The following is a 27,434-nucleotide window of genomic DNA, read 5'->3' as shown; positions in this document are numbered from 1 at the left end:
TACAATTAAATATCTAATCCACCATCTTTTCAAAAGTAGAACAATAACAACAGCAGTGCAAAACAACTGCATGTTGGAACTAGAAAAAATTGAGACATCAGCGAAATGGTGGACTAGGCAATACTAGGCAAGACCAGGCACATGTCTCACCATAGAAACATGGAAAATCAAGCACTAACCAACAACAGCTTTGACAGAACATATGTTATGGTTTTGTTTGCCCTTGACTCATCTATTTCACTTGACTCTGTGGCTGAAAGATATCATTCATGTCTGTAGTTAGGGACCTTTACCTTATTTCCTGAAAGAGCATTACAAACTTTCATTCTCAATTATCAATTCCAAGTCCTGTGAAAATTACTTAAAAGACTGATGCAAAACACTTAATTTTTTATTAACTCATAAAAATAACAGTAAGCATCTTTGGAAGCATTCTAAGAAAAGAATATTATTCAGTTGCCTTGGGTAAAATGTAAAGGTAAGACATATACTATAGAACACCAAAACCAGGTCAAGAAAGCTAACAAGGATTATTTTAAATATTAGGGTATTGAAAAATGCCCTTGGTATTGAGATGTTTAAAAAGCAAAGCACAAAAGAAGACTCCTGAAAACTTTCACCTTAACTGATCTTCATATAACTACACAAATTGCCTAGCGATGTTAAAGAAGTACCCAAAAGCAAAATCAATACTCTAAAAAGAAGCCACTTCTTCATTTTTAACATTCATTATTCTTCTGTCATTTTGTTCCTTCAAGGAGCTGTATATCAAAACATTGTTCTAACATAAGCTATGAGTTGGTACAGTGTTTGTCTAGCACATGTGAGGCATTAGATTTGAATGTCAGCATTGCAAAAGAAAAATAAAAGCTGAATTCCAGCAAATGAATGCTGATTTCAAGAAAAGACATAAGAATAGAGATGGTCTTTGCAAAAGATAGTTGGAAAGAGTTTAAACAAATGGCTAACTGCAGCACTCAGTAAAAACAACATTAGTAGAGTGTAAGGATTTGATTCCCAGTTAAAATAGTCAAACATCTATTTGTTAATTTAAAAAAAAACACAAAAATACAAGAAAAAATAGAACTATGGCCAAATCAGGAATTTTCATTTCTGAAAACATTGAGACACTGGCTTTACTGGACAAACACTTTGAAATAGGCATTTTAATTTTGTTCAAGGAACTAAAGAAAATTCTGTAGTAAATTATAAACCTGGGTGGAAACCATAATAACAGTATAAGAGAAAATTAAAATATCAACAACAAAACTTATAGAGAACATAGAAATGTTTATGAGATAGAGTCTCTATTTGTAGAATTATCTATTTTAGAAACCATATGTAGACCTTCATTGCCTTGAATCACACATAAAGTTGGTAAGTTAAAAAAAAATCACAATATTTGAAATGAAAATTTTAATCCAGGGGTCGAAAAATTTAAGTTAGCAGAAGAGACTACCCACAAATTTGAAGGTAAAAATTTAAAATTATCCTGTTTAAAACAAAACATGAAAATTGAGAAGATCCAGAGTCATTTTAAATGACCCAATTAAACAGCCCAGCATACACATGATGGAAGTCTGCAACAAAAAGAGAAAGATAATGCCTCAGGAAAAAAAACATTTAAAGAAATAATATGAAAAAGATTTCCTTGTATGCTAAAGGATATGAGTATACACATTCAAAATTTTCTACATAGAGTAACCTCAAAGAGATCCAGAGATATCCATTATAATCCAACTGTCAAAAGACACTAAGATCAGCCTGCAAACACACACACACACACAGAGAGAGAGAGAGAGAGAGAGAGAGAGAGAGAGAGAGAGAGAGAGAGAGANAGAGAAAGAGAGAGAGAGAATAAAATAATTTAAAGAAAAGGCATAACTAAGATCATCAATTTTGCAGAATAAACAATGAGCATATTTGACACGATTGAAATCTGTTAATAAGTAATGAAAATATTTCAACAACTGATTGTATAAGACCATGACAGAATTGTTTATACACATTTACAATAAAACTGAAATCAAGAAAACAATTCCAAGAACTGGTCAAATGGCTCAGTGGTTATGAGTACTGAGTTTTCTTGAAGAGGACTCGGGATCAGGTACCAGCACACACTGGTAACGCACAACAATCTGTAACTTCTGGCCTCCACAGGCAGCAGGCACACATGTAGTGCACAGATATATGCAGACAAAGCAACCGTACACATAAAATAATATTAAAATTTGAAATTACACTTACAATATAATTCAAGCAACCTGTGTAGGGATAAAATTTAATCTGAGAGATAAAAGACATAGACACAGAAAACCTACCAAACATTGAGAAAAATAATTTCAAAAGACCCAAGTAAATGGAAAGACAGTGTATGCTCCTCCACTGAACAATTTAGTGCTTAGATCGAAAGATTTAGTGCCTTCAAGAATTGCAACAATATCCAAAGCAATCCTTATTTCAATGTAAACACTGTTAAAATTTCAACAACTTTTTCCCCTTTTTTTACACAAATGGTAAAGCCAATCTTCAAACCACATGAAAGCCATTCTTCAAGTCACATGGAATTACAGAGCGACCCAAAGACTCAAAACAATCTAGAAAAAGAAACACATCTTGTATGATTTGTGATTCTTGATTAAAATTTAAATGTAGAGAAATAAGTACACAAAACTCTGGGGAAGTGGGATGATGAGAATCCAATAAGAAGCCCACATATTTATGATAAACTGATTGTTAACAAAAGTGAGTATAGTATTGAATAGGGAAATAATATTAACAAATAGTGCTGGGAAAAGAGAAATCTATACACAAAATAATAAAACTAAACCTCTATTTCACAGCATTCAATAGATCAATGACTTGGATTGGATTTATACATGGGATCCAGAATACTCTTAAGAGAAAGTAGAGTTAAATCTTCATTGCCTTTGATGTGGTTTAGGTATGAAATCAAAAATATAAGCAACAAAAGAAAAAAATAGGTGTTAAGAAAAATTTAAAAATACATATTGAAAGACATTAGAACCAGGAATGGTGGTTAACATTTGTAACTCAGCAATACAGAATACCCAGGAGTTCAAGGCCAGTTTTGTCAGAATAGTGAGTTCACGACCACCATGGGCTATAAGAAACATTTTCTTAAAAAAAAGGGGGGGGGTAGCCGGGCGTGGTGGCACACACCTTTAATCCTAGCACTTGGAAGGCAGAGGCAGGTGGATTTCTGAGTTAGAGGTCAGCCTGGTCTACAGAGTTAGTTCCAAGACAGGCAAAGCTGCACAGAGAAACCCTGTCTTGAAAAACCAAAAAAAAAAAAAAAAAAAGCAATATAATAAAAGGACATTATCATAAAAATGACAAGAAAACCATGAAATGGGAGAAAATATATGCAAGCAATCAATTTGTCTAATACCCAGAATATATACATTTCTCTTTCAAAACAAAAGAAAAAGCACAAATGGCCCAATTAAAAAAAAAGCAAAGGCTTTGAATAGAGATATTTTTACAAAAATTATGTACAAATGCATATAAAACATGTGAAAAGTTACAGATTACAAAATGAAAAGTGAAACTATAACAAAGAAACATTAAATACTGTTTAATTTTGATGGCCATAAAAAGTGTAAAAATATTGGTAAAGAGATGTATAGGTTGGAATGTATGATTCTAACTCTGTGAAAAATCCAGAATGGATAAAACCCAGATGTCCTTCAACAGAGGAATGGATACAGAAAATGTGGTACATTTACACAATGGCGTACTACTCAGCTATTAAAAACAATGAATTTATGAAATTCTTGGCAAATGGATGGAAATAGAAAATATCATCCTAAGTGAGGTAACCCAATCACAAAAGAACACATATGATATGCACTTACTGATAAGTGGATATTAGCCCAGAAGCTAGGAATACCTAAGATACAATTCACAGACCATATGAAGCTCAAGAAGGAAGACCAAAGTGTGGATACTTCCATCCTTCTTAGAAGGGGGAACAAAATACCCATGGGAGGAGATACAGAGACAAAGTGTGGAGAAGAGACTGAAGGAAAGACCATCCAGAGACTGCCCTACCTGGAGATCCATCCCATATACAAACACCAAAACCAGACACTATTGTGGATGCCAAGATGTGCTTGCTGACAGGAGCATGATATAGCTGTCTCTTGAGAGGCTCTCTCAGAGCCTAACAAATACGGAGGCAGATGCTCGTAGCCAGCCATCAGACTGAGCACATGGACCTCAATGGAGGAGTTAGGGGAAAGACTGAAGGAGCTGAAGGTTATTGGAACCCCATAGGAAGAACAACAATATCAACCAACTAGACTCCCCAGAGCTCCCAGGGACTAAACCACCAACTAAAGAGTACACATGGAGGGACCCATGGCTCCAGCTGCATATGTAGCAGAGGATGGCATTGTCAGGCATCAATGGGAAGAGACGCCCTTGGTTCTGTGAAGGCTTGATACCCCAGTGTAGGGGAATGCCAGGGAGGGGAGGTGGGAGTGGTTAGGTGAGCACCCTCATAGAAGTAGGGGCAGGGGGCCTGGAATAGGGGGTTTGTGGAGGGGAAACCTGGAAAGGGGATGACATTTGACATGTAAATAAAGAAAATATCCAATAAAAATGAAAAAGAAAAAGGAAAGATCCTGGTGCTGACTATGTAAGCCCTGCATTACATACCCAGTAAGCAGTAAGTTAAAAAAAATGTAAACTGTTAGTGGAAATGTAATGCCATCACTCCAGCAAATGCTTCTAGTGTTAATTATAATGTTAAATATATACTTATATGACCCAGCAATTTTATTCTTTTGCATTCATACAAGAGAAATAAAAATCACATATCCAAAGTGACTTGTACATAGATATTCATAGTGACAGAGCAGTTTAACATTTTCCCAGTGTACAGGGATAGAGTTTGATTTGCAAAGATGTGAGTCTGAGTGACTTTATTTAGAGTGTTGAAACTGGTCAATACTCTGATGTTGTGAGTAAACATGTATGTCAAAATTTGCTAACATTTTCATTAAGACTTGATGTGTTTTAACATATGTAAATTATACTCATAATAATGATTTAAAAAAAGAAAATAAAGGAGGAAGCTGAATTGAGACCTGGGCTTTTTCTGTAAGATGTCCCCAGGCAACTCCCGTGAGGGATGCTTCATTGAGGTCTCTGTTTGTGCCAAGGAATGCGGAGGCAAAACATTGTTGGAATAGCTAAGTTATTCACTTGTTTCCTTAAAATTTGCTAAATGCCATGCTGTATTTACTGAAATATTCAAAGTATTTACTTAAAGTGTCTTTGGGTAAGATGGTATAATCAACACATACTTAACATATATGCACAAAGACATTCATAGCCTCCCTGTTATTATCACTCAGTTTAACCAAAAGTAATCTAGTAATGTAAAGTCTACAAACGTTTCCTAAGAAATTATGAGAAAGTACTTTCAACAGTTCTCCCTCCATGGAGCTGCATATAAACATGTTAGTTCTGATTTTCTCTTTAGAATTATTCCCATTTCCCTGTTTTCCTATTTCTATTTTGGAACCATTTCATTTCCAATAAGCTACCACCTTTCCAATAGTGCATCTGTTTTAAATATATCAAATATTGATGTATACACAAATGACAAAGTGACTAACAAATATTCATAGAGATAAACTAAAAACCTGTTTTAGCACCATCTTTTCAACCTATGGTAAAGTGTCATAGAAAACGAAAATGGACTGGAAAGGGAGACAAATAAATTAGGTCTAAGACCAATCCTAATGATATTTTAATATATATTACACACAAAAATTATAATTTGATCTAAGTTACATTTGAAGAAGGGATTACATATTCCATGGGAAGTCAGTTATTTCATTTATGAAATATTATCTCTGTCAGGCATTAATACACTTTAATCTACTAATAATAGTGTCGTTGGTAGTAAGAGGAGAAACAACTAAAATCAAGTATGACATCAATGCTCTAAACTAAACCACTACACTACACTGCCCTGGAAACTTCAAAGCTAGCTATTTCATATATTTTGGACAGCCATGCAGAGCGAATCTACTTCCTGCCTAGTGCACAACACCAAACTATTAAGCAGAGTGTCTGTCCATTTACTCATTCTTTGGTTTCCAAGATAGCTTCTGAGCATTCCCTCTCTGCTTCATTAATAAAGTCAAGAATAACAGCTTGCTGTGATCAAACAGATGAAGGCAGCAATGTGGAAAAGCTAAATGTCCCTCCCACACTCCCTTATGACTACCTGACAAAGGAATGGCGAAGAGACGTGCAGAATCCTCAAAGAGCATGTACGTGGCATGTCTAATGGAATGCCACTCTCATTCCCCCTAGCTGCGTTTGCCTATATACTTCAAGACCCAATGAGAAAAATCTACATCCTCTTGACAATCGAGATCTTTGTTCAAACCTTTAAATACTTACTGTATGTAGCCTTAAACAGTACGTGTTGAAAAATTCTTACTGTAACTAAGAGAATGGGAATAGGAAAATTCCTGTCTTTTAGTGTCTACCACCCTTTAACCCTTCTTCTCTCTCCTTTAATTTTTAAAGAGAAAATTATTATAGGGAAGCCCTGCAGTGCTGGAAAATGCCGTGCTGAGATCTTATTATCAGCCTTATTATAGAATTGCCTCCCAACTAAATTCCTCAAGGTTTGTTTGCTTTGAAAATTTATTTTCCTTGATAATTCATACCTGAGATGCGGAAGGGTTGCAGGAGGTAATATGGCTCAACACTTTGAATAAATATTGTATTGAGGGGGTGTGACCAGAACTAAGCACAGGACTTAACGTCTGCTAAGCTAGCATTCTAATGTGTCTACTAGAAAATGACCATGACTCTTTCAAATTACAAATGCTCTCAATCCAAAATGTTTAAAATCCTTCCTTTTGGAAAGCTGCTGTTATTTACCGGAAATAGTGATTGAAACAACAAAACTCTTGTATTGCTTGTGCATCTACCCTTCCTTTCCTTTAGTAACAATGATGTCATGAAAACAATTCCAGACAAAAGTAATGAGTAAACTGTCTAAATCCTAAACCAAGCCAGATTACATGGCACACGCTTTTAATCCCAGTACTTTGGAGGAAGAGGCAGGCAGATCTCTGAGTTTGAGGCTAGACTGGTCTACAGAGTGAATTTCAGGCCATCCAAGACTACACAAATGAGTGAGCTCTGTTTCAAAATCTCCAAAAATATAGAAATATGAAATAATATTCAATACTCAATAAATATTCAAATAATCAAAAAATAAATATTTAATAATATTTATGAAAAATAATAGCTATTAAAAGAGAAAATGCATTTAATGGCAAAAACTACTCATAATCTTAGGACCAGTATTTTATTAGCACATGTCATCTGTTAAATGTTTCTACCCTTTAATTTAAAAACAAAAACAAAAAACCAAAAATCTTCAAAGCCTAGGCTGGCTTAGAATATACTATGTAACACAGACTGGCCATAAATTCATGATAATCCTCCTGTCTCAGCCTGCCAAGTCCTGGGATTACAGGCATAAGCCACCATACCTGGTCTTCTGTTTCACTTTAAATAAATGTCTTTAGTCAGATGTGTTACATCAAGAGATCCAGCCCAGGGCTACTGTCAGAAGGGATATCAACTGGGGTTAATACTGGCCAGTATGATACAATGTTGGAGCTTCTTGAAAACAGAAGTAAAGGCTCTTGGGGAAAGAAAAGAGCATATCCAAGAACAAAGCTGCTAGCTTCTCAATATATATATAAAGCTGTGCTTTAAATATAGCAGTAGCCACATATGCCATTTGGGTGGCTTTCGAGTTACATCTCAAAGTACTGCTAAGAAAATTTGCCCCTGCAAATAATGCTATTTTGACTTCTTCCTTACCAATTTGCATCCCCTTGATCTCCTTTTGTTGTTGGATTGCTCTGGCTAGGACTTCAAGTACTATATTGAATAGGTAGGGAGAGAGTGGGCAGCCTTGTCTAGTCACAGATTTTAGTGGGATTGGTTCGAGTTTCTCTCCATTTACTTTGATGTTGGCTATTGGTTTGCTGTAGATTGCTTTTATTATGTTTAGGTAGGGGTCTTGAATTCCCAATCTTTCCAAGATTTTATCATGAAGGGGTGTTGGATTTTGTCAAATGCTTTCTCAGCATCTAACAAGATGATCATGTGGATTTTGTCTTTCAGTTTGTTTATGTAGTGGATTACATTGATGGATTTCCTTATATTAAACCATCCCTGCATCCCTGGGATGAAGCCTACTTGGTCATGATGGATGATCATTTTGATGTGTTCTTGGATTCGGTTTGTGAGGATTTTATTGAGTATTTTTACATCGATATTCATAAAGGAAATTGGTCTGAAGTTCTCTTTCTTTGTTGGATCTTTGTGTGGTTTATCAGAATAATTGGGCAAATGGATGTATCTGGAGGATATCATCCTTAGTGAGGTAACCCAATCACAAAAGAAGTCACTAGATATGCACTCACTGATAAGCGGATATTAGCCCAGAAACTTAGAATACCCAAGATACATTTTGCAAAACACATGAAAACCAAGAAGGATGACCATTGTGTGGATACTTCATTCCTCCTTAGAATAAGGAACAAAATACTCATGAAAGGATATAGGTAAAGAGACAAAATTTAGAGCTAAGATGAAAGGATGGNCTATCCAGAGACTACCCCATCCGGGAATCCATCGCATCATCAACCACCAAACCTAGAGACTAATGCATATGCCAGCAAGATTCTGCTGAAGGGACCCTGATATAGCGGCCTCTTGTGAGGCTATGCCAGTGCCTGGTAAACACAGAAGTGGATGCTCACAGCCAAGCTATTGGATGGAACACAGGGCCCCCAATGGAGGAGCTAGAGAAAGTACCCAAGGAGTTGTAGGGAGCTGCAACCCTGTAGGTGCAACAACAATATGAACTAACCAGTACCCCCTGAGCTCGAGTCTCTAGCTGCATATGTAGCAGAAGATGGCCTAATCGGCCATCATTGGGAAGAGAGGCCCCTTGGTCTTGCAAACTTTATATGCCCCAGTACAGGGGAAGGCCAGGGACAAGTAGTGGGAGTGGGTGGGTAGGGGAGCAGGGGTGGGGGGAGGTTATAGGGAACTTTCGGTATAGCATTTGAAATGTAAATAAAGAAAATAATAATAAATAAATTTAAAAAAGAAAGTTTGCCCTTTTCCCTCCTTTCATTATGTATATAATGCACTGAAATGACTTTCTCCCTCCATCCTCCCTGCTATAGCCCACTCCCTCTCTCATCCCTCTACTCATTCCCTTTCCTAACTCTTGACTTCTATTTTTCCCTATATTTTTCCTTGTGACCCATTTTCTTTAACCAAGGCAACTTATATAACAACTGGATTTGGACTATCTACTGAAGCTTGGTATATACATAACTGAAGGCAGTGACTATCCCTTTTCCAGGATCTCCTTTACAGATGAGTAGTAGAGCTTGCAAGCCTTTCTTCAATGTATACCTAGATTGACATTCCTAGTCTGTGTGTATCTGAAGCCATTATAAGTTCATAGTTATAATTCTGTCTTGTCCAGAAGATGTTCATTTTTTTCAGCAGCTCTTTCCCCTTGTTTTCAGCCCTTAAATTCTTTTAATTTCCTGTTCTGTATTCCCCTAAGCCTAAAAGGGCATAGAAAAATACCTTGTTTAGGAATAGTCAACCATATCTGCGGACATAAGATAAAACCATGGGCCATAAGAGTTTAACAAGGAGGCTAACATATGTGTTTTAATACAAACAGTTTCCTAATTCTATTTCTATGTAGGAAATGTAAAATATAATGCAAACTTAGATTTTAAACATGATTGATTGTTACTTTAACATTCTTTAAAATATCTCCATATAGCTAAAAGATACTCAGTTTGACCAAAATGAATAAATCTCCTTTATCTGCTTTGCACTAAAAATATAAAAGAACTCCATACAAAAGAAATATTGGTTCTATGCAAGCAATCTTCACAGAAAATGTTCATTGTGCTGGAACATGTCACACCTGAAGAGGCTTCAGCCAAGACTCTGGAGCAAACTCCTTCCCACGTACATGAATCCATTATTTTCCCAGGATTTCTATCTTATTAAAGAAGTTTCGTGACAAGGTGTGACTTTTGAAGTTGTTCTAAACACATCTTGCACTATGATATAGCTGCAGACATATGGGGAGTGGAGCTTCGTTGTTTGAATGAGAATGCTGCCTCCCACCTAGACTCGTTTATTAGAATGCTTGGTCTTCTAGTTGGTGGAATTCTTTGGGAAGGATAAGAAGGTGCATCACTCAGAGTGGTTTTTGAGGTCTCCCAATCTGTCTTCCTGCCTTATGCTTGTGGATCAGATATAAGCTCTAAGTTAGAGCTCCAGAGCGTCTGAACAATGCCTAACTACCTACTGCCATGTTCCCTATCATGATGGTCTTAGAATCATGAGCCACAAATTAAACTCTTTCTTTCACAAATTGACTTGATCATGATGCTTTGTCACAACAATAAAATAATAACTTAGATACAAGATAATATAGAAAATTTACTGTCAATGTATTACTGGTGTGTGTGTGTATGTGTGTGTGTGTGTGTATGTATGTATGTGTGTGTGTGTGTGCATGTGCGTGTGCCTGTGTGCCTGTGTGTGTGTGTGTGTGTCTGTGTGTGTCTGTGTGTGTGTGTGTGTATTTGTGGTGGATTTCTAAACTTACAAAAGGAGCTAAAATTTTGAGTGCCATAATATTTTACCTAAAAGCAACCAAGCTACAGTTCTAATGAATGTATATTTCTATTATTAACTGATTTTGTCAGAATCTGTATTGAGACTATCGTCTCTTGTAATACTTCCCCATTCTATTAATGTTTAAACACTCTTATAAATAAAAAATAGGTTCTAAACCATATGAACATATGACATTTATTTTAAAAGTAGACATGTAAGCAAAGCTAAGAAAGAGTACAGCCTGTAATAAAATTTTACCACTAAAAATTTCCGGTCTTTCCCAATTAAATTGAGGTCTGAATTTAAAATGAAACCTGAGTAGTATAATGTTCACAATACCTCAAAAAATTAGTAATGCCTAATTTTGAATCTGCCATTATTTTTCAGTAGATTGATTGTTGATTTCATATTATAATGATTCACACATCTAAAAAAAATACTATATCTCTGTTTTCCCTGTCTCTGCATCATGGGGTATAGGTAATACAAGCAACATCCTTAATGGAAAGACTGTCTTGCAACAAATCCAACAATGGCAGTCAATTAGTCTGGATAACAAATCTGAGCCTCTGAGTATGAACCTTTTTTTCAGCCTGTAAAAACGGTGACCTTTTCAGTTTGATATCACTTGTTAGCTTCCAACATTAGTCTTTGTGGTTTTCCCATTATACTCTAGACATAAATGAAGGCATGAAGACAGTGATAAGGTCTAATGAGTTTGTACTGTAACAAAAAAGAAGTCTGCTGGAACTGCAGAAAAAATGGAATGCCTAAATAGGTTATAAAAGATAAGCAAGCAAATAGAATTGAGAGAAGTTACTGTTAAGAATGAATCTTTTTACCATCAACCAAATTCCTATAACTTGAGTATACTTTCTGAAGCCAAAACATTGAACCTACCCCCCCCCCTAAAAAATCACCTGACTTTAAGAACAGGAAGGGGGAAATATATTATCTCCCTTCTTATCAAGTTTGTAAAGTGTTTTTAGAAAATAAGCATGGTGTGTTAATGAGTAAATTCACAAAATGGGGATAAACTTTTACAAGACAAAAGATTTAGCATACCTATATCTGGGGCAGGGGACTGTTTAGCTCAATTTTTAAAATCTCATGTAAAAGGAATTGACTGTTTTATTTTAAAGAGAGAAAGAGAAAGTCTGAAAATTAACATTGGTATAGATTCTGAACAAATTGACTTATTTATAGCCAGCTAGAAAAACTACTCAGAAAAGATAAGAAAGCTGAAATATACCTTTTTATTGTAGAAAGCTTCATGAGGTTAAATTAACTTCAACTGGCTCAAAATATATTAACATAGGACATTTTTCAAGCACTACTAGATAAATCTAAGTCAAAATAAAGAAATGTTAGGAATACAATTTCCTAATAGAAATAAGCCAGGGGTGCTCAGTGGCTGGATTGTAAAAATATAAAATAATAATAATAATAATAATAATATGCATAAAAGAAATTAAAGCAAATAGTGTTTCTCTAAAACATTATTAACAGTAGCCAAATCTGAGACCCATATATAGTTTAATGTTTTATTATCTATAATATTATCAAATAGAAGAAATTTTCTTTGAAAAAGTACAGAGAATAAAACTATGTGAATGATCCCCATCTTCTCCTTTTATAAAAACCACAGCACATAGCACTATCCTATAGTTAAAAATGATACTTTGAGTATGAGAAAAGTAATTAACCCTAAGTTTTTATTTTCTACTAATTAAATGGAAATCTGCTAGATGATGCAAAGTATAGAAGTATGTAATATGATCACTGTTCTTGAGCTAATTCTTATACTATAGGTATGAATAGATGTATAAATAGAAATCAATACACACACATATCCACATGCATACATACATACATACATACATACATACATACATACATACATACATACAATCATTCACACATAGATGACATCTAGTTATAAGACTACAAACAAAAAGTATTTAATGCTTAAAAGTATAAATTCAAAGAAATGGCTGAGTGGGTGCAAAGCTTGCTGCACAAGCATGAATTCTTAGCACCCATGTCAAACACAGGTCTGATGACAGGAACCTGTAACCTCAGCACTAGTGATGTAGAACGAGGCATAGCCATAGTCTTACTGGCCACCCATCTACTCTATGTCAAAATATAATATGGAGAGCCGGGCGTGGTGGCACACGCCTTTAATCCCAGCACTCAGGAAGCAGAGGCAGGTGGATTTCTGAGTTCGAGGCCAGCCTGGTCTACAGAGTGAGTTCCAGGACAGCCAAGGCTACACAGAGAAACCCTGTCTTGAAAAACCATAAAAAAGAAAAAAATATAATATGGAGATCTATTGAAAAAGACACCCAACTTTGACCTTTAACCTCTTCATACGACACAGATAATGTTATAATATTCTTAATGCTGAAGCAGCTTTTGCTCCAATAATTCCTTCAACATTTGTCTTTTTGCCATAAAAAAGCTGGATAGCTGTGGAAAAATTCTTTTTAAACCTTAGGAAAGGTAACTTCTTATGAAGACCATACCATAGACAATAAAATCGGGGGGTGGGGGAGTGGAAAGCAGTTGCAAAAGGAGAACACTTTGAGATCAATGGTAGGGACCTTCCCTAGGATGTATAAAGTCCTAGGTTCTATTCCAGTATTGTTAAGGCCGTGGGGGAGGGGTGGTAAATTTATATTGATTCACAGTTGACATAATCATGCACATAAAGATGAAAACCCTATAAAATATGTTAAAATTAATTTCATCAAATCTACAGCAAATAGGTCAATAGGTAAAAATCTATTGTATTCCTAATCATTAATAATTAAAAACTGAATGCTTTCCATACTATTCAAACACATGCAGATATGAGTTTAATACAGTACATATAATACATGCAAAAATGTAATATGTGAGAAAAGAATAAATAAAAGGAGAAAGATATATACAAAATTACTATAGAATAAGTACAAAAATCCATGAATTAATATGACTATAAAATTTGTAGAGAAATGGTTCATGAAGGTGAGTTTTGGTGCAGTTGTTAGGTAGCTGTGTTGTGTTTTACTTTTCTGGGATTATTGGACTTGTCTCATATACAAAAAAATGCCTTTTTAGAAAAGTTTTGATATTGAAAGTTCCTGTAAGTTAATCTATTGATTTTTTTTAGGTCATGTCTCTGGGCATATTTCAAATAAATTGATATTTCCCCAGAGAAACTATGCATTCACTTAACAACTACTAATAGTGAATTATGAATAAGAAACCCATCTATATGTTGTGCAAGACAAGCATTCTGGGTTTATAAATGTTTGTCCACCTTAGAACTTAAAAAATTGCTATGATCACCTTACAGCTACTTCTGCTATGCTTTATAAATTAAGAATGTTTCTTTTAATACCCAGCATGGAAAACAAACTCTTTGATTGGACATTCTATTGAAAATGGCAAAACATATTTTTATAAGCATAACTCCATATTTCCATTTTCTCTCTGGTATTGGCTCTGTGCCACCAAGATAAAAAAGATTACAAAATTACATTCACAGCTTTCTAATAACTAAACTGATGTGAGCTAGGACACATCAGTTTCTGAAAAAACACCTTCCACAGCTGCCTCTGCAAGGCACTAGCATCATATTTCACCAACCACTTTGTGTTCTCTGTATAATAATTTAATTGTTTTCTGTAGAGCAAATGATTACAAAAGTTGTAGTTTCTGGACTTTCTTGCCATCTTAAGATAACTAGATTAAAGATTTCTACCACTTGGTTCCATTGTGTTAGTTTGAATGAGAACTGCACTCAGGATCAGGCTCATATATTTAAATGATTGGTCCCTAGTAAGTGGAACTGTTTGGGAAGAATTAAGAGGTGTGGCCTTGTTAGAGTAGATTTGACCTTGCTGGAAGAGCTGTGTCTTTGGAGATGGGCCCAAACTTTCCAGCATGATGATCGTGGACTCATGGAATAACCCTCTAAATCTGTAAAGAGGTCCTCATATAAATGCTTTATTTTATATGACTTGCCATGGTCACAGTATTTTTCACAGCAATAAAACAGTCACTAACACCATCATATTAAAATTAAAGTATAGTAACATTTAAAAGACTTATTTACAGTGCTGGAGAGATGACTCAGTGGTTAAGAGCATGTATTGTTTTTGCAGAGAGACCAATAATTGGTTCACAACAACAACAACAACAACAACAATAACAACAACAACAACATATACATATAAATATACATATACGCACCATACAGTCATATACCAAACAGTCATATACATAAAAGGAAAAGAATTAGTAGACTCTTACAAAAGGCTTATTTAAAAGAGTAATAAATCCACAAAAATTTAAACATTCAACCCTAAAATCAGAAAGCACTCTATCTGATATAAATGCATTAATATACCTTTCTTTCATGCAAAAAGAAATCATATTACAATTATTAGATAGTGAGATTGTGAGAAAGACCTCCCTTTAAGAAATAAAGAATAGTCTTATAAATAGAGAATATATAGGAAATATCATAAATTTTCATGATGTCTCAGGTTTTTTTTTTTTTAGGGAGTGGTTAATGAGATAGAGTTTTTCTGTGTATTCCTGACTATCGTACAACTTACCCTATTGACTAGGCTGACCGATTTAAAAAAAAATGAATTCAATTAGCGGAAAAATTATTTGGTAAATGGCATTTGTTAAAAGTTTAGCAAGAGAGTACATTTTAATCACACGAAATTTTATCTACTCATGTCTTCAAATTTATACAATAATCTGATCTTGCTTAAAATATCAAATTAGTGGTAAATGACACATTTTAGGAAAACCTCAGTATCTCTTCCAGAGTCCAAAGTTTACTAAGAGTGTGAGACGAACAGACTATGGCTAGAGAATGAAAATACAGTCAGGCAACCCTTTTCCATTTCTATAAGCTGCTAAGTTGACTTTAAAAAATGCCCATGCCTGTACCTTGACAACTTGGGCCCTTGGCTAAGAGGGGCCTAGGGTGGCATCTGAAAGATCTACCTGTCTCTGCCTCCTGAATATTGGAATTTAAAGATATTCAGCACCACGTATCTGTGTAGAGTTTTCTTTTTCTTTTTATAAATGATTTATTTATTTATTTTATGTATATGAGTACACAGTAGCTGTCTTTACACACACACCAGAAGAGGGCATCAGATCCCTTTACAGATGATTGTGAGCCACCATGTGGCTGCTGGGAATTGAACTCAGGACCTCTGGAAGAGCCATCAGTGTTCTTAACCACTGAGCCATTTCTCCAGTCCGTAGCCTCTCCTTCTTAAGGCCACTTTTCTCCAAATATCTGACTAAATGTTATATGCATTATAAGAAATTCTAGAATCAAACCTAATTCTTCTACCTGTAGGAGGAATATTCAAATATTTTGATTTAATTGCTTAGTCTTATTTAATTACTCACTATGAAAAATGCAATTTGATTAAACAGATTATTATTTCCTTACAAATGATGGTTTGTTCTCTATATCCATTTGTTACCAATGTTAGAGTTTAGTGACTAAACGAACAATTAAAAAATTAATTATAGTAGAAACCTGCTTCATTTGTATAATTTGCCTTTGATTGTCTTCCATTAGCAAATAACAAGGGATTCAAGAGTCCCATTTCAACAGAGTGGCAGGCGCCATCCTGCCTTTTGGTTAAAGGCCAGCAGAAGCTGCTAAAGGAATAAAGGACAATTGGACCTGCACAGATTATGAAGGTAAATATACTCAAGCATTCATGCATAAAATGAGAATCTGGATTCCTAAAATGAAAGGAGCCTATGTGACAAACACCACAGTAAAGATGGCTCTCTAATACCCCTCAAGATTTTCCTCTTAATAAGAACCAAACTAATTTTGTAATAAAGATTTAGCCAAGTGGCTGGGTGATTCATTTATAATGTTAATTAACAAAAATTTATTTTGGAAAATGATTTTCAATCTGTGTTGGCTATGTTAAATAAGGGGATGAAATGATAGAATGATTACATTTTGAAAAGAAAATCATTAGATGATAGGGCCAAATCAGCCAACCAAATGGCTGTAAATTGAGCGTCAACTCTATAGTCCCTGTAGTAGATAGAAAAAACTCTTAAGATTATCTCCTAGGATCTCTTATAAATTATGGGTAGAAGTTTATTTGGTGAAATCATTTTGAAAAGTAATTTGGCAAAAGCAGATACCTATCATTCAGACACTTAAAGTTCACCTATTTAAATGCCACCTGGAGAAGTAATTGCATAACAGTTTGTGACTTTGTAGAGGAATACATTATAATTGTAGAAGCTACAAAGTTGGCAAGCAAGCAATGAAGCCATTTATGTATTGAGAAAACACAGAGAGAAAACCAAGTAGGAATGGTACAAATGAATAGAGAGCCACTTGTTCCATACATCTTGACAAGTTTAATTCTGCTGTTACTGCCTCAAGGATAATATAGATTAACAGAGTAGCACAGAAGGTAAGGTGAAAGAGAGGAAAAGGAATAGGCAAATACACAGCTCCTTAAGGAGAAACCTCCTAGGCTTCTATGGTGTAGGAGTAGTGAAAAGAGTCAGGGAGGAAGTTAGAAAGGCTTTACATTCTAGATGCATCTCAAAACTTCCCTAGGAGAGGTAGACTGTCTGTGGATTGAGATCCTTAATAGCCTTATTATAGGTAGGAGAAGTGCCATTCAAAATGCATGGGCTCTTTCACTTAAGGAAGAAAACTGAGGGAATGTAAAATTTTCAAAATTAGACTCTAGGTCCTTGTGAATAAATATCCTAGATAGTTTTAATAAAATGTTGTTAAATGATGACACAAGTAAAATGATCAATCAATGGGAGGAATTATGGAAGGGATAAAGGTAAACAGAAGGTATTGGATTCCTGGAGGTGGAATTATGAGGAGTTGGAGAGAATTTAACCACTGAAACACCTCCCCACTTTTTTGATATACTTTGATTCCTCTCTTTTAACATGTATACCATGAGGAATAATCTCAGGATCAGATCATAATCCCAGAACGCTTTAAACCTTGTCCTACTCACATTAACAAACTTACGTTGGACAGTTAACTTCTCTGTGACTCACATAAACATTCACACATAAGGAAAGAGTAAGCATTATATCATCCAAAATCTTTAGGTATAGAAATGAAACAATCATGAGAATAAATAGATAATGTACAGAATGAGACAAGATAATTTACATGGATATATCACACAAATGGTTAATACTTAGAATATAAAATGAGTTCTAAAATTCAGTAGAACAAAATCAATTAACCCAGATAAAAACTGAGCATATTTGTAATCCAGAACTGGAGGGGCCAAAAGGAGAATATTACATGATCTTGAGGTCAGCCTGGGCTACAGAATGAGATCCAGTCTTAAACAAAAGGGGGGCTGGGAAATGACCTAGTGGGTAAGAGTGCTTGCTATGAAAGCTCAGGGACCTTGTTTCAGATCCTAGGTACCCACAAAGTGCCAAGAATGACTTTGCATGCCTATAAGTCACAAACTGAGAACTGTAGTCAGGAGGATGCAAGAAACTCAGTGGCCAGCCTTACCCACAAGTTGAACTTCAGGTTCAGCAAGAGAACCTGTCTCAAAAAATAAATGGAGATAATAAAGAAGGTACCCAATGCCCTCCTTTATCCTCTGCATGAATGTTCATGGACACGGACACACACACACACACACACACACATACATGCATGCACACACACGCAAACCAGTAAGTTCTTGCTATGATATAGAGAAAAGGACAATAGTCGGAACATTGTTGGGTGAAGTGCAAGCTAAACCAGACATTAGGGAATGTATGAGCATTCCTCAATTGTTAAAAGTAGACCTATTATCTGATTCAGCAGTCTCAACACTGAGTATATAACAATCGAATTCAATCTGTATGTGACATCTATGCATCAATGCATACCATTGAGATCCTTAAAAGCCATATATATATATATATATATATATATATATATATATATATATATATATGCTGCAGCATGGTTCACAATACAGAATGCAATGAACCTAAGTGTCCATTCCTAGATAATGAAAAAAGAAGCAATACATATATACATTAAATAATATCTAGTCAGATAAAAGAACAAACACAGGTCCTTGCAACAACATGGGAGAAATGTAATTTGTTATGTTATGTGAAAAAAGTAAGGCACATTAAGATTAATACTAAAAATCTCCCCTATGCAGTCTATAAATAAGTTGAGGTCATAGAATTTGCTAATTAAAGAGTAATTTCCAGAGGTCGCAGAAAGTACATAGAAAAACTGAATAGATATTTTAAGACACCACACAGCAGTACATTTATGTATATGCTTTATGTGTTAATTACAAATAAATAAAACTTTTTTGATTGTTGTAAAGCTTTTATTTTTATTGTTATACTTTACATATGTTATATCCTTACTAAAATCTCCCATACCTCCACTCGTCCCACCCCTCCAATATACCCTCTCCCCTAGATCTTCAGAAAAAAAAAATTAGCAGGCCTCCCAGGGCTATCAACCTAGTACGATATAACAAATTGCAATAAGACTAGGCACAAAACTTCAAATTAAGGCTTGAGAAGGCAATCCAGTAGGATGAAAAGTGTCCCAAAGGGAGGCAAAGAGTCAGAGACACCTCCCCCAACACTTTTGGGAATCCCACAAAAACCCCAAGCTAAACAACCACAGCGTTTATGCAGAGGGAACCTAGCACAGATCCATGCAGGTCCCATGACTGCCAATTCAGTCTTTGTGAGCCCATATGAACTCAGGTTAGTTGATTCTGTATGCTGTGTTCTCCTTTGGCTCCTAGAATCCTTACTCTTGCTCTTCGGGGTTCCAATGCCTTCCTCTAGTGTTTGGAGTATGTAATTTTTAAAAAATAAAAACAGAACGATCTCCTTAACAAATGTCATTACTAAAAAAAGTTCACATGTAGATATAAGTTTCCTGATTATATTAGCATTTACTTCATGATTCAAAGACTAAAAGTAGCAAAAGTGTTTACCACATTAATTACTCAGGATAGAGGCAGTCATAGTTAGAGATTAAAATACAAAATAAGAAATGTTCATGGAGGGCTGGAGAGAGGCTCAACAAAGAGCGCTGACTGCTCTTCCAAAGGTCCTGAGTTCAAATCCCAGCAACCACATGGTGGCTCACAACCATCTGTAATGAGATCTGACACCCTCTTCTGGTGTGTCTGAAGACAGCTACAGTGTACTTAGATATAATAAATAAGAAGAAAAAAAGAAAAATGTTCATGGAATAACTGATTAAAATAGTGAAAATCTTGAATTTTAAAAATATATCTTACTAAAGAAGGAAGACAGTGGTGGGTGCATTGTGTAATTCAAACACTTAGAAATCTGAAGCAGAAGGGTTGCAAGATGGAGGGAAGGTTGGGCTAAGTAGAAAGATCCTGTGTTAACAAGAAAACAAGAAGTTGAATGTATAAATAGTGGTTTTCAGAAATACAAACTGTATTTATAGAAGCTACTTAAAATTAATGTTTTTAAAGTAGAATTTTCATACTCTAAGATAAAGATTTTGTAACTTAAAGCTAAAATTAAATTGCACAAAGTATGAGCCCGTACATAAACTATTTTTAAAAACTATGTATATAAAAAGAAAAATCACCAAAGGTAATAGAAGGTATTTCTAGACTGCTAGTAGAATTGTAGTCAGATTTTTCTTTGTTCCATTATATTTTTTCTTATTTTCTAATTTCCCAATGTTGATCAAATATCACTTGTCATAGATAAAACAGTCAACAAAAACTGTTTAAATAGGGGGCATATAATTATTGCCTCCAAATAATGATAATATAATAAAGAGAACAAATAAAACTCTATAAAATAAAATGATCAAGCACAGACTAGACTAGAAAAAACTAAATATTACATTTGTTCAAAGAAAGGAATAATCAGCAAATTCTGTGATATTATGGAGAAACAAGAACACTTCGTTAAAGCAGGAAATTGTATTAATTTTATCGATAATTGTCAGAGAGAGAGAGAAAGAGAGAGAGAGAGAGAGAGAGAGAGAGAGAGAGAGAGAGAGAGAGATATGCAGGGATAATATTGTGGGCACATTACCTGAATAGAACAGTATAAATACAACTCTTTTGTTATTAGAAGTTCAATATGCATCTGCTGAAAATGTAACATGTCATTATGTTAGAACTGAGCAAAGAAAGAGAATCAAAATATCTATCCTGTGCTGTGTTTTAGAAAACCTTTCATGTGGTACAATGGAAAGTATACTGCAAAAAGTAATGTACAAGAAAGCTGAATCACAGGAAAGATCATGATATGCCTTTAAAGTCATGTAGAGAATGAATGGAACAGAGTTAGTAAGTTGTAGGTGAGGGTGTAGCTCACTGCAGAAGGACTTATTTAGCATGTTTAAGATTCTGGGGTTCCATGAAAGGATATAGGTACAGAGACAAAATTTAGAGCTAAGATGAAAGGATGGACTATCCAGAGACTACCCCATCCGGGAATCCATCCCATCATCAACCACCAAACCCAGATACTAATGCACATGCCAGCAAGATTCTGCTGAAAGGACCCTGATATAGCGGCCTCTTGTGAGGCTATGCCAGTGCCTGGCAAACACAGAAGTGGATGCTCACAGTCAGATATTGGATGGAACACAGGGCCCCCAATGGAGGAGCTAGAGGAAGTACCCAAGGAGGTTTAGGGGGCTGCAACAATATGCACCCTGTAGGTGGAACAACAATATGAACTAACCAGTACCCCCTGAGCTCGTGTCTCTAGCTGCATATGTAGCAGAAGATGGCCTAATCGGCCATCATTGGGAAGAGAGGCCCCTTGGTCTTGTAAACTTTATATGTCCCAGCACAGGGGAAGGCCAGGGCCAAGTAGTGGGAGTGGGTGGGTAGGGGAGCAGGGTGGGGGAGGGGTATAGGGATCTTTCGGGATAGCATTTGAAATGTAAATAAAGAAAATAATAATAAATTAAAAAAAGATTCTGGGGTTCAATTCCCAGCATCTCTCTTACCCTCTCCCCAACCCCCCCAAACAAGAGATCCTACCACAGCAAATACGTGTGTTCAGTCAGTGTTCTTTAACTACAATTTGAGATATTGTTAGGAATTATAATTTTCAACATATAGAAAGCTTCTAATAGATTGATGTTAGAAGCAGATATTCATATGTATGTACTGTTCCATTTACGTATATTGCCTACAACTTTGTGTGTGTGTGTGTGTGTGTGTGTGTGTGTGTGTGATAGGATTATAGATAAAAGTAATTTAGTGTGTATTTCCTAGGCTTGTCTGCTGAAAAGGGCTATGAAATGACAGTTCAATCACAATGTGCATGCCATGCATCCACATCTTGGTTTCTAAATACCTCTATTTTGTTAAAAGAATAGACTCATTGGTGAACTGGCTCATCCCTAAATTAGAACAAGGAAAGGAGATGACCATTTTATGATGCTAGTAATAGAGGAAATGCTCAAAACTGATGGAAACACATTAAAGGATATAGAAACAGCTGTAAATAGACTCCAGGTCTGTATACATTTACAATAATTTCAGTAAATACTTGTAATAAAATAATAATTCATTATAAATAAAAATAAAGCATTTTGTTAATGTTATACATAGAGAATAAATAATTATATAATAAATTTAAAACAGTGAAAATATATTATAGTAAAATTTGATATTTTTGTGTAGAAATTTTTTGAAAATTGAAAGCACCTTTGGCAAATTTAACTACAACAATCACTCACACCAGAAACATTAACAGATGCTAGAATTTCTGAAGAAACTATCATGAGAAACAGATTATTTGACTTCCTAGACTCTCTCCCAATATCACCCTATACAGTCTAATAAGATCAGCATATTTATAAAGGGAAGAAAATGACTTTGTACTGGACAAATTTGGCAGACACTATTCTATCCAATTTGTCAAGGGTAATTCAAGGTAAAAAGAGTATCATATCTTGCATATACAAACAGCACCAGTTAAGTAAAAACAAGGAAAATTATGCCCTTGTACAAAATAACATGATGGGTACATACAGAAATATATACATAATACTGTAGACACAGAGCTTGGGGTGGGGGTATATTATAAAGTCTTCGCATGGTGGGTGCAATGTCCTGAATTTGATCATTAAAACTATAAAACAATACATATAAAGATAGATGGTTGAGTGAATAAAACAACATATGAAGGTATAGGTAAGTTAGTAAAAAACAACAAAGTGAATTGATCATTTTCGACAAGACTGTACCACCATAATTTTCCTATTTATGACAACAGTCATATTTCTGGACATTTCTGCATACTTCAAACTACTGCGGAAGCTTAAAAGAAACACAGGCCAATTATTTTCATGGAAAATCATCTATCAGAAGTTGTAGGTGTTTGATAAATCTAAATTTTATTGAGATTACATAAAATCATTTAACCTGTGATTGCTTTTAGATTGCATTTAAACTATCTCATTCTGCATAGACATAGAGATAAAATTAATCTTTAAAAATACATTTATTTACATTATGCTATACTGCTTTACATAAAATATGCAGTAAGATATGCAAACCCCATTATAGCCAACATTGCATCTTCTGTGTCTAAAAAAATGTAATATAGATTTATATATATGTTTACTTAGTATATAATTCTATAGATACATGCAAAGGGGACAATATAAGAGACTTAGGGGCAAACTCTGAATTTGAAATTTCCAACTCTATAATTCACTACCTATGTGATTTTTAACAAGTTGCTTAACCTCTCTGTTTTATAGTTTTCTCATCTAGTAAGTAGCTCTTAATGCACACACACATACATACACACACACACACACACACACACACACACTCACACACACACACAAATTAATACTCTCTTAAGAAAAAAAAATCACAGAGCAAATGAAGTACACTTGGAACCTTGGGTTCAATCCCTAGCATCACATAAAGGACTAAATATGAAAATTTGTCTTACTATTCTAGCATAGTACTTAGCACATAATAAACACTGAACAATGCAAAAATAAACAATAATGAAAACAAGATGACCATTTTTTCTCTAGAATAGAATATTTCATAGAAAAAAATCATGGCCAAAAACCTTACTCTTACCCTTGACAAGTTCTTATAAATGGTCATAAGGTACACAGTATGGTATAATTGTAGAAATAATACTATAACTTCTAAGAAAAACAAAAATAACTCACAAACATTTGTATGCTAGAAGTAGTATAATTCTCCATATTATTTATAGACATATCATTAAATCTACAAGCTTATCTCTTTGACAGAGTTTATATAGCCATAGTCACCTTAACGATAAAAAAATATGATTTTTTCCATCACTAAAAATGATCCTTCCAGCCTAAAGTTGCCCTGTTTTCTTGCTGCTGAACATTCAATACCTGGGTTATTGTATTTTACCTAATGAACATTCTACCTTAAAAAAAAAAAGTCCACATATTTTTGTTATCCAAATTTGGCATGACTCCAGAGATAGTAAAATCATATAACTATAAAAAAGTAAATTAATTTAAGAAGTAATGTTCTTCCTGATATAAAAGCCTCAATATCAGACAACAGTGGTGAAAAACTAAGCCAGCTCCAGTCAAGTTTCACTCTGGAGAAGGTGACCAATATCCCTAGCCCAAGTATGGAGAGCAGATACCATTCATATTTTTGAGATGATTAAAGCTTTCATTTATTTGTGAGGCAGGAACAACAAACCCCCAGATTTAAAAGAGGAACAAAAATTTAACCATAGGAAACTGTGAACTAAAATGTCCTTTAAAAACTGGATAGAAGGGGAAAACCCAATTACTTCACAAACACATGCTACTTTAAGAATACAAACGTAAGCTTGCACATAAGTTTTGTCAATCAAAAAAGATCTCATTTTTTAATATAAATGAATTTAAATTGGCATGCAGTGCTGTTATACACACTTGTATAAATGGTATCTAGTGCACATTTATTACTAGCAAGATCACTAAGAGGAAGGATTGCTTCAGGAATCACCCACAAAACCTTTGCCCATAGGGCAAATGTTATAAACAATAGGCTCTAAGACGAGTTTCAGATGAACTATTTTCTATAGCACAATTATAATTTGTTCTAACCATCTTTAGCCATATCGACTGTCAAAACCATACCCCATTAAAAATGCTCTGCACCAAAAGAACATTATTAAATCGTATATCTACTTTGATAGAGGAAAAAACGATGGTATGCATAACTAAAACATTTTATATGTGCAAATTTTCCAGCAGATTTTCTATCATAATTATGTTGTGATTACAATAACATAAAGTTATTTTTTTGTACCAGCAGTATACACAGTTTGTCCAGGATATACAGAGGGCAATGTGATCTGAGATGTGCTGAGTCCGAAAGGAACCCTGCCAGCTAACTTTGCTGTAGACCCAGATGTCTGTCTTACAGTAGCTGCATCTAAGGGATTGATAGTCACTCAACCATGTGAAGGCCTAAGCTATGAGGTCATATTTAAGTGTTTTTAAACATCCATTACGTGTACTCAAATATAATACTTAAATAATTTGTCAAACATTTACTTGTTCACAGTTTATATGAAATTAGGTAGGGTGGACTTCGAACTGGAGAACACTTTCTGCAGCAAAGTCCTTCATTCCTTTGCTTTTACCTCTTATCTCCAGAAGGAGAGTGGGTGTTGGGACTACCCAGATTCCCTGCTCAGGAGCAGACTGTGGTATCCAGCCTACATTCCTAAAGGCAAGTGGAACTTTTTGCTCTGTCATTTCGTGTGAGCATCCTCCCCCACTCTTCTAACCCATAAAGCTCATTCCCATTGGAAAACTGAGACTTCTTGTCTTTTAAATGGGTGAAAGGCAAACTCTCACGTTGTTCAGGTGCCTTTATGAGTTTAAAAAATGTGAGCCAATAGAAACGCATAACTTTTTTTTTTGATGTGCAAAGCTACTGAAGCATAAGGTTTCTTCACTTCTTCCTGGTTGGTATGTTGTTTTATCTTTTGTAAAGGCGTGATATCAACAGGTCAGAAAACAGGTCAGAACTTTACAAACCTTGGGTGGGGGTGGGTTTATGTGGCTTAAAAAAAAGAGCATATGCCAAGAGAAAAACTCCATCAAGGCTATTACCATGCTGACCACAGTTCAATTTTAGAGGAACCAAATTTTAAACTATAAACCAAGGTTAAAGCGTGCGTGGGCTGGGTCCAAGTAGTGAAAAAAGCTAGCTGGTAGACAGCTACCCTAGGTGGGGGATAGAGAGGAAGAAAGTTTTAAATATCCTCCAGAGCCCAGTGACCCATTAATGTGCCTCCCACACCCTTTGCCCAGTCCGGGCTCCACTCTTGCCCCAGAAGAGGTAGCTACAGAGAAGTAAGCGGCCCTGTTTTTAAACACTTGGAAATTTCCCTCAGACCAGAGTTGGGAATTATATTTCTTTCTACTTAAAGCCAATTTTGACTTCCCTGGCCAAGGTCAAAGAGTAGGGAAGGAAAAGGCTCTAGTGGTTTCTGTTGGAGCGAGCAGCGATGGGGCAGGAGGGAGGACTTACCGCAGCCTCTGCGGGCTGCCCCCACAGACACAGGGCCAGTAAGAACCAGCCGGCGGCCAGGCACACTCCAGGCACTTGCATTCTTCTCTGGCTCCCGCAGCTCCGTCAGCACCCGCAGGGAATCCCAGGTCCCTTCAGACCGATTGACATAATCTCGAAGGGTTATTGGGAAGAGAGCTAGAAAGGGGACAGCGAGTGTCCCGGTTATGCTGGTGCACTTGGGGGAAGAGATTTATAAGAGGGAAGTGATTAAAATGAGAGAGAGAGAGAGAGAGAGAGAGAGAGAGAGAGAGAGAGAGAGAGAGAGAGAGCAAGAACAAGAAAAGAAAGAAGCTGTTCTTCCCTACCCCCTCCCCTCCCCAAAGCCAATCTCTCAGGAGCACTTTGCCTTCTGTTGGGACTTGCAAACTTTCCTCACTCACGTCCTACAAATCTACTTTCCTCGCTCTCTTCCCTGCACCGCCCCCTCCCTGCCTGCGCTGGGGAATTTGAGTATCACTCCGCCAGTGCTTCCCACTGCACCAGCAACCTGCGAGGGAGTGACGCTCAGTTATTTGAGGGAGGGAAACTTCAAGACGAGTTGACTGAACACCACAAGTCCAACCAAAAAAGATTTCTAGTTTGTTCATTTTCAGCTTCTCTTAATGGTACTCTTGCCTGCCAGTCCAGCTTTCCTCGGATGTCTGAATCAAAGCCATTGACAAACAGACCTGAGCTGGGACTATTTTGTTTTCCGGCGGATGGATTTCAGAGTGTGGTGCTTTTTATTGTTAATCATTAGAAACAAAGTTTTTGCCTCTGCTCCATGGGCTGCTGGCCTTTGCCTTTCAAGTGTTGGTAGGGCAGAGTTTCTATATACAAACAGAAGATGAGAAAATATTAGATATATGTATATAAATAAAGACAATGAACATATGTATTTGTGAATATTTAATGTATGTAACAACATATGCCATATAGGATGCATTAAGTAGGTTAATAATGCTATATGGTTAAATGTTATTGTAACTTAGTTACTGTTTTTATTTACATGTATTGAGTGTCATAATTAATATTTATCACTTATATCAAGCTAACGTAAAAGGTGGTGACTGTCATAATTCTGTT

General features: G+C 35.5%; 1 protein-coding gene across 5 annotated transcripts in view; it reads right to left on the bottom strand.

The window, feature by feature from the left end:
- Nucleotides 1–26,786, bottom strand: part of Col4a5 (collagen type IV alpha 5 chain) — a 199,513-nt gene extending 172,727 nt beyond the window's left edge. For 3 of the 5 annotated variants that reach the window (XM_029534123.1, XM_029534121.1, XM_029534122.1), the window contains exon 1: nucleotides 26,328–26,650. In XM_029534123.1, coding sequence (XP_029389983.1) covers nucleotides 26,328–26,408 — 81 coding nt within the window. In that variant the 5' untranslated portion in view covers nucleotides 26,409–26,650. The other 2 variants (XM_029534119.1, XM_029534120.1) reach the window with 2 other exon arrangements.
- Between the last annotated feature and the right edge of the window lie 648 nt (nucleotides 26,787–27,434).

The sequence above is a fragment of the Mus pahari genome, chromosome X, assembly GCF_900095145.1.
Source record: "Mus pahari chromosome X, PAHARI_EIJ_v1.1, whole genome shotgun sequence".
NCBI lineage: Eukaryota > Metazoa > Chordata > Mammalia > Rodentia > Muridae > Mus > Mus pahari.
The sequence above is the reverse complement of the archived record's forward strand: the minus strand, read 5'-3'. Positions and strand labels throughout refer to the sequence as shown.